Source organism: Chrysochloris asiatica, unplaced genomic scaffold (genome assembly GCF_000296735.1).
Source record: "Chrysochloris asiatica unplaced genomic scaffold, ChrAsi1.0 scaffold00150, whole genome shotgun sequence".
Classification (NCBI taxonomy): domain Eukaryota; kingdom Metazoa; phylum Chordata; class Mammalia; order Afrosoricida; family Chrysochloridae; genus Chrysochloris; species Chrysochloris asiatica.
In genome coordinates, this window is record NW_006408668.1 from 1783202 (window position 1) to 1792288 (window position 9087).

Sequence of the window (9087 nt, forward strand, 5' to 3'; positions counted from 1 at the left end):
ATGGTAACTATAATGGGAGTTGGACGGCAAGAAACTCAAAACTCTAGAAAGGAAACATCCTCCACCTGCTTAACTTGACTGCTGCCTCATATTTCTTCCTCTTCTTTCCCAGTATTACCTTTCAGTAGAATAATGAGTTGCTCACCCTTATAATTCTGACATTGAAAATCTTGATCAAAAGGCAGATATGACTTACTGGTGAGGTATTGAGAAAGAAACTGAATTTAGTATGCCCGTCTCTACCATTTCAATAGCTTGTTTCATTTCCAACTTCTTGTACAAAGAAACAATGCTTGATTTGGGCTGGTTCCTTCGGATTAGAATTTTCCGTAAGTATCTATGATCAAACTTCTTAAACCTGAAATATGAAAATCGACACTGTAGAAATCTTTCATTTCTTGTTTATGTTATATAAGCATGTACTTTTCTTAAATGTCTACTTATCTTTATTCTGAAGAAAAAAAATGACATGGATTCATAGCCTTTACACACATTTTAAAAGAAAACAAAAACCAACACAGTATTTATGCATTAAACACATACACACACAAAAGAATGGCCAACTGGCCTGCACACTGAAAATCAGCTAAACAAAAGGAAAGGACAAGCTGCAATCAGGGCAAAAAAGTGTGCGTAAGTGGGAGTGGGAGTGGGAGAGGCCCAGCCCCTTGCAGCTCCAATTGTGAGAGGAGAAATGAGGGTGGTTGGGGCTTTTGAACAAGTGTTCCATTCTAATAGCTCATAACAGCAGCTGCACTTACAGTAATACTGGCCTATTCAGCTAGAACCCAATAAGTTTAAATGGTCCGGTAGTTACAGTAGTTTGGGTCTATTATGCTGCGGATCATTTTGAATCCTGCCAATTAAGGGGGGAAATAAAAACCCACGTACGTCCCGACAGTCTAAATGATGGGGACACTGAATAGGCTAGACACTGATGGAGGAGACCATTGTTGTGTACCTCTGGCCAGCGCATTAGAGACTGAGATGCACGTATGCATGTGGTCGTCATAGGACGCTGCTGTTTGTTTGGAGCAGGAATTTACATCACTTTCAATCACTGTACATTCAGAGTTGTTTCCCCGGCCTGCTTTATTCTCTGGAGAGGAATATGGCTTCCTGGACTGCGGCCTTATTGTCTTTTTATTGGTTTCCTGGTCTGAGGCAGTTAAACTCATGATTAGCTAATTCTTCTCCAGGTGTAATGCTCTGTGATTCTGTGATTAGTGTGATTTGTCTTGGAAACATCCTAGGTCGTCCATTTTTGCTCCAACTGGGTTGCCCCTCAACTTTCTGCCCTTCTTCATAATATACCATTGTTTCTGTTTATTCCTCAACCTGCTGCCATCCACTTTCTAACATTCACTTCTCTGACACTTCTTTCATGAAGCTCATCTTGACCTCTATAATGGGAATCCCCAGGTGTGTAAGGAGTCCTGGTGTGGTGCTGTAGGTTAATGCATCAGACAGCAAAGCCATTTGTACTGCAAAGTCGGTGGTTCAAGCTCACCAGCTGCTCCTTGGAAAACCTATACAAGGTTGCTATGGGTCAGAACTGACTCTACAGCACATAACAACAACAACAGATATGCAAAGGAGCCCTGGTGGCACAGTGGTTCATCACTTGGCTGCTGAACAAAAAGTTGGTGGGTCCAGACACTCCATAGGAGAAATAGAGGAAGATGTGGCAATTTGCTCCTGTAACTATTACAACCTTGGAAATGCCTATGGGGGAAGTTCTCCTTTGTCCATTAGGGTTAGGGTTGCTATGAGTCAGATTTGTCTCAGTGGCAATGTTTTGTTTTGTTTGTTTTTGGTCAGGATGTACAAATGAGCTCACCTGCTAACTAAAAGGTTGGAAGTTCAGGTCCACCAAGTGGCCCTTGGAAGAAAGGCCTACTGATCTGCTTCTGAAAAATCAACCATTAAAAGCTGTATGGAAGCACAGTTCTACTCTGACACACATAAAGGCATCATGAATCAAAACTGACTCAGTGGTAAGTGGGCTGTATACTATTCCCTTCTAGGTGTCATTATTGCCCTTTCTTGCCACTTTGTGTTCCCTCAGGCCCTGGGTCCTTTCCTCATGCACTCCCCACTCTGACTTACTCTTTCTTGTTTTCCTTCTGACCTCTCTGATCAATTCTTCTCAGTCTCCTTTTGCCTTTTCTCTCTCCTGCCTGCCCTACAAGAGTGGGAGCTTCTCAGAGCCCTCTCCTAAGTGATCTCCCCCCTTCACAGCTTCACATTGATTCACTCAAGCCCAAAGATTCAGTGACAAGCTACTCACAAACAAGAACCTCAGACTCAATTCCCAAAAGTTATCTGAGCATATGCTTGAAAAATACCTTAAATGGAACCTATGATTCAATCTCTAAATATTCCTATGTAAATAAATGTTTAATCATGGTATTCTTTTTTCCCTTGGTTTCCTACCAGATAGGATATTTTCCCTTTCCTTAAGTACTCTCCCTAAACTCCTAGCCATCTGTTTCAGAAACATCTTAGTCACTCTTCTGCTAGCTTTTTATCCATATGGTCTGAAATTTCTGTGGTTTATTCTTTTAAAAAAAAGAGGGTTTAAAGTCAGAATTGAATTCAAATCAAATTTCTGCTTTAAACAGGTTCAGTGACCACTTTGAGGTGATTTTCTCACCTTTAAAATGGGAACAATAGCAATTAGACAAGACTCAGGAAGACAACTGAGGTAATAAAAAGTAGCTGGCATAGTACAAGGAGCTTACACTACGTTTTAAAAAACTGTAGTTTTTTGTTTTGATTTAAATTCATACATCTATTATGAAAACCCCTTTATAGGTTTCTCACCCACTAAACCCACCAGCTGCTCCTTGGAAACCCTATACAGGATCGCTCTGAGTTGGAACTGACGTGATGGCACTTAGTAACAACAACAATATCTCTTTTCAATCCATACTCCTCCACATCACTGCTATGGTTTGCTTTCCAAAACCCAAGTCACACCTCTATTTAAATGCCTTTTTGATGTGAGTTTTAAAGCTCAAATAGAATTTTACAGCATAAGTATTTGTGTAGAATTCTTTAACATTGAGCTATAAAAGCTTGTCTCTGTCTTGCCAACTTCTGTCCTCACTCTATCACCTTCTCTGCCTATCTTCAAACCATAGTATGCTCTTTTCTGGCCTCCCATCCAAATATACTACTTCCTGGGATGTATTTATTCTTCCTTGTCTAAGGCACCAGAAACCAGTAGCTGTAGAGTCAATTCTGACTCATAGCCACCCACGTGTGTCAGAATGGTGGTGGTGGTGTGCTGTGGAGTCAGTTCCAACTCACAGCAACCTTGTACAAGATTGCCTAGGCTGTAAGTCTTTACCTGAAGGATGGCTGATAGTTTTGAATTCTGACCTTGAGATGAGCAGCCTGACTTGTAATCACTCTGCTACCACAGCTCCTTGTCACAGTTGAATTATGAAAGCAAAACAAAAAACCTGCATTTTTTTAAATACATAGGATAAGCTCCATAGGGTTTTCAATGGCTGATTTTATTAAGATGATGTTGAGAACTTTCTTCCAAGCTACCTCTGGGTGCACTTGAACCTCCACCTTTTTGGTAAGCAACTGAGTTGGCTAACTGTACCACCGAGGGACACCTTGACTAGAAGAGGACTCTGTCTTCTGTGCTATTATAGTTTTAAACATTTACTTTTATTGTATAATTTGCTATACTGATGATAATAATTTGTTAGATTCTTTCTTTTCTTTCCCCCACTGCCTGTCAGCTATAGATAGGGCAAAGATGTGAGGGCAATACGTCTTATACTGTTGTTGTTAAGTTGTTACGAGTCAGTTCCAACCCGTAGCGACCCTGTATAGGGTTTCTGAGGAGCAGCTGGTGATTTTGAACTGCCAACTTTGCGGATCAAACCGACATTGCAGTCCAGTGCATTAACCTGAAGAGCCACACCAGGACTCCTTAGTGCCTAAGATATGTTGTTGTTAAGTGCTGTTGAGCCCTTTTTGACTCATAATGACCATGTATAGGGTTTCTGAGGAGTAGCTGGTGGGTTTTAATTGTTGACCTTGTGATTTGCAGTCCAGTGCTAATCCCACAGCACCACACCAGAAATGCTACCTAAGATTTGGGTAAATGAGAGAATATTGAATAATTTTTCATAGGGAACACTGTAAAATTTAGACTGAAACATTTATGATCTAAAATCTAGATCAATGTACATTCATATAATTTAAATTCTACTTTATCATAATGAGACTACTAAAGCTATTCTTTCCACCAGATGAAAAGAATCCATCATAAAGCTCTCAGTTTTTCTTATATTTGCCACCATTTCACAACTGCTGTTTTTCTAAGTTCTGGTCCCTCTTGGCATCACCAGCATCAGTATGTGTGGGAGGTGGAAGACTAGGAGGGCAAGCTCTAGAGAGGAAACAGTCTCCAGTTGGCTGACTTGACTGTTGCTTAATGCCACAATCTCCAACAGCTGAGTATAATGACAAAATTCTCTCCTTCCTCATTCTCAAGGAGACTTTTCTCAGAGCCAGGTAATGAAAACACCATTCATTCCATAGCTGACATATTCTTATCATTAAGAGTCTTTTCCTTGTTTGGAATTTAAATCTGATTTTCGATTTCTATCCATCAGTTGCACTACTCCTTGAAGCAACCTACAGCAAGTCTATAGCCTCCTCTACCACTAGCTGTTTGTTTTCCAGGCTAGACATTCCCAGAACTTCAATACGCTGTTCATGTAACATGGATACCAGCACTTTTAGCTTCCTTATCCCATTCCTCCAGATACTTCCTACATTTATGCCCAACTCCAATGTCACCTTTGGAGATTCTCCATACCACAAAGATTCTTTCCCATATCATGAAATCATTGGCTTCCTTACTTGTCTCTCACTTGGTAGTGGCTCCATTGCCCACACACATCTTCAATTCCAGCTTTCAAATGATCCATCAGCTGCCAAACCAAACACAAGAACATGATTGCTAGTGAAATGGTAACTCTGAAAGACAGAGAAGGAACATGAATACATTTGGGAAAACAAAGGCAGCTTTACTATGTTGGAGCATATATATCCTCTTTGCTATTACTTGGTTCATGTAACTGAACTATATATACTGCCTATCAGAGTAATTCAACTCAGTTTCATTATTCAAAGACTCTACTGATAAGTTTCTTGATAATGCACAGAATTTGTTATGAAAGCAGGATACCTGGCACTTGCTTTGTATAATATTTTACTAAAATTATCTAGGAAATTTCTCATTACTGAAATCACACTGATACAAAGCCTAATAATTAACTGCTACTTTGAATTACATTGCAAAAGAAAAGAATATGCCAGTATTCAATTTTCTATTTAAAAAATATATAATTCTATAGATATTCTATGATAATTAATAACATATAATAACAAAACTTATCTGTGTACCCCAACTTAAGACTAATTATTTTTGATAAGTAATTGTATTTCATTACCCAAGCCAATAATACATTTGTTTTATTCAAAATAGTTTTCAAAATTTAGGAAGGAGAAAAATCTGTTTAGTAACTACGAGTTACTCTCCAAATAATTTAAATATATAGTTATTAAAGTCTATGTTGCATTCTGAGTTTTTACAAGATAAAATACTAAATTAATTCTTGAATATTTAATTGATTCTGTGGATTTTTTAAAATACCAATAATCAAGTATAGCTTTCTAGAGAAAAAGAAAAAGAAATCAGAAAAGAATTAAACATCAAAGGTTTATTGTCCTAGGAATATTATTTAATTTCTCAAAACAATGAATCAGAGATGATAAAGACAGTGACAAAAGTCTACAATCAGGTTAGGGTAGTGCATTTTTAAAATACTCACTTCCCGTTATCATGTGTTTAATATTTTCAAATGACCTTGAAAACATTTAATTTGTGTTAACTGGAATTTAAATTACATTATTTCCTCAGGTGACTTTGGCCTTCATACTCAGTGCTGAGTTGGGGAGCCTTCATCAGTTTTTCCAACATTAGAACTTCCAGGGATGGAAGTTCCAACATTAGAACTTCCAAGGATGGAACAAACCTATAAATTATCTAGTTTAGTCATCTTCCCAAAGCTTGAATCTTCTGTGTAGTCACTCTGCCAAGTGTTCCCCCCAAATTGCTTAAAAATTGATTTCGTCATTGGATGCACCCAAGTATTATTAGAATGCTCTTTCATTTCGTATACTACATATCTCTCTTGCTATAACTTCCATATATTGGTTCTTATTTGTATTTCTTGGAACTATACAGAATAGAAGGAACTTTACTGGTGCAGTGGTTTGATTAGTACTCATGCTAAACAAAAGATCATTGGTTCAAAATTACCAACTGCTCTGCAAAAGAAAGATGTGGTAGTCTGCATTCATAAATATTAGCCTTGAAATCCTGTGGGATAGGTCTACTGTTTCTCGGAGAGTCACTATGAAGCTCACAACCTCACCTATGCCTAGTTTATTAATAACATTATTAGATGGTGAGATTTCAAACTTTTGAGTTGACAAGATTTAGATGAGATTTTGGACTTGGAGTTGATGCTGTAATGGGTTGAGGCTAGATGTGAGGATAGAAGGAATAGATTTTGTGCCAATGTCAAATGTGAATCTTTGGTGGCCAGAAGGCAAACTGGTAGACAGAATAATGGCTGACCTCCCAAATATGTCCTCATTCTCATCCCCAAAACCTGTGAATATTTTAGGTTTTATGGAAGAGAAGAGCTTGAATTGCTGACCTTATGGATCAAACCAACTTTGCAATCCAGTGCATTAACCCACAGTGCCACACCAGGACTCCTAAGTGGAGTATAGGGAACAGATTTTTAAAATAAAAGTTAAGCTAAAAATAATTACTATCTATAATTTGCCTGTGAGAAGAGGTGGCATTAACTTCCTTTCACCCATGGGAAAACCAAGTAGGTTGATGAAGTCACTGGAAATCTTGTTTGTATAAGATGTAAATTTGGTCTAGTTTATTAGAAATTATATGGTTGAAGGTAGGAAAGAAAAGGGAGTTTGCAGTAGAAATTGATAGTACTCATGTTCTCTTCAAAAAATGATGTTGCCAAACTGGAAATTCATTTGCAGAAGAATGAAACACAACTCATATCTCATATATCATATACAAAAATGAACTCAACATGGATTAAAGACCTAAATGTGAAACTTAGAATTATAAAGATCACAATGAAAAAACAGGACATGTTTAGGGGCTCCAATGCATGGCATAAAAACAATATGAAGCATAACTGAAAACACAGAAACAGCAGAAGGCAAAATAGATGTCTGGGACCACCTAAAAATTAGGTGGATCAAAATATTTCACCAAAAGAGTTAAAAAAACAAAACAACAAAAAACTGGGAAAATAATTTTTGGCAATGACATATCAGACAAAGGACTACTCTTTAAAATGTATGGAACACTTTAACACCTCAACAGGAAGAAGACAATCCAATTTAAAAATGGGCAGAGGACATGAACATACACTTCACTAAAGAAGATATTCAGATGGCCAACAAACATACGATCATTAGCCATTGGTGAGATGCAAATCTAAGCAACAATTATCTGTTGGCTTACCCCAGCATTGCTAACAAAGTTAAAAAAAAAAACAGAAAACAACAAATACTGACAAGGGTGTGGATAGACTGGGACCTACCTACTCTGCTGCTGTGACTGTAAAATGACACAACCACTGTGGAAAACAGTATGGCACGTCCTCAAAAAATTGGAATTAGAAAGACCATATGATCCTGCAATACCTCGGCTTAGTATTTATGCTCAAGGAAAGAGAGCTGTGACATGAATATATATATAAATGCACACTGTAGTGGTTATGAATTGGGCTGTGAACTGCAAGGTCAGCAGTTTGAAACTACCAGCTGTTCCACAGGAGCAAGATGAGGCTTTCTGCTTCTCGTAAAGAGGGTCTTCCTCTTTATCTATGTCCCTCTACTTTACCAAGCATGATAAACCTCTCCAGGGACTGGTCCCTCATGGCAACATGTCCAAAGTATGAGAGACAGAGTTTCCATTGTTGTTGTTGTGAAGTGCCGTTGAGTCGATTCCAACCCATAGTGACCCTGTATAGGGTTTCTGAGGAGCAGCTGGTGAGCTTGAATCACCGATCTTGCAATTCAAATGGCTTTGCAGTCTGGCACATTAACCCATAGCACCATACCAGGACTCTGAGTAGAAGGCAGACACATATTAATTAACTTGGCTGATGAGGAAGACAATCTATAAGAGGGAGGCTGGCAGAGGAAAGATGAAGGCAGTGGAAGACACAGGGAAAAGTACAAGAGTTAAAGTAATTAGAGGTAAATACTGTTAACTGATGGCACATGGAGGGGATTACAATCATTAAAATGTCATGAAGTATATGTTTTTTTAAAATATGGAACTGATTACATGTTATGTAAGATTCCACTTAATACACAATAAAAAGTTAAAAAGCAAAACGAAACAAAAAAATGGGGCCTGAGAGTTCCCACTACCATTAAGAATGAAGAGCCAGGGGTGGAGTGTGTCCTTTGGACCTGGAGTCCCTGCGCTGTGAAGCTCCCAGATCCAGGGAAGAGAATGCTGCCAAGATGTATGGAGAGCTCCAGGGAATACTGAAAGGACCCGGGGATCATTATCCAGAGCCAGAACTCCAAATCTGGACTTTTGATCTCCGAAACATCATGATAGGAGGCATGGTGCGGTCCTGTAGGATAAGCATTCAACTGCTAACTACAAGGTCAGTGGTTCAGACCCACCAATCACTCCTTAGAAACCTCACTGTGAGTCACAACCAAGTCCACAGCAACTAACAGCAACAATCTCCACCCTAACAAAACCCTTTATTTTTGTCTTTGCAACCTAGAGAATCACAATTGGCCCTCTGGTCAGCTCCTTGGATGTTAAAAAGACGAATAAAGAAGAATCAAACAACAAAACATCATGATAAATGATGGAAAGATGAATGCTATCAACGATTTCATTATGCTTGGATCCACAATCAACACTCATGAAAGCAGCAATCAAAAATCAAATAATGTTTTGCATTAGGCAAATCT

General features: G+C 38.5%; 1 protein-coding gene across 1 annotated transcript in view; it reads right to left on the reverse strand.

Moving 5' to 3' along the window:
- The window catches only part of SLC9A4 (solute carrier family 9, subfamily A (NHE4, cation proton antiporter 4), member 4), a 75730-nt gene that overhangs the window by 27264 nt on the left and 39379 nt on the right, over nucleotides 1-9087 (reverse strand). Inside the window, exons 7-8 of the mRNA XM_006870732.1 lie at nucleotides 4894-4964; nucleotides 197-358 (exon numbers count right to left, since the gene is read on the reverse strand). Of these exons, the coding sequence (XP_006870794.1) occupies nucleotides 197-358; nucleotides 4894-4964 (233 nt within the window). The remainder of the gene's footprint in view (nucleotides 1-196; nucleotides 359-4893; nucleotides 4965-9087) is intronic.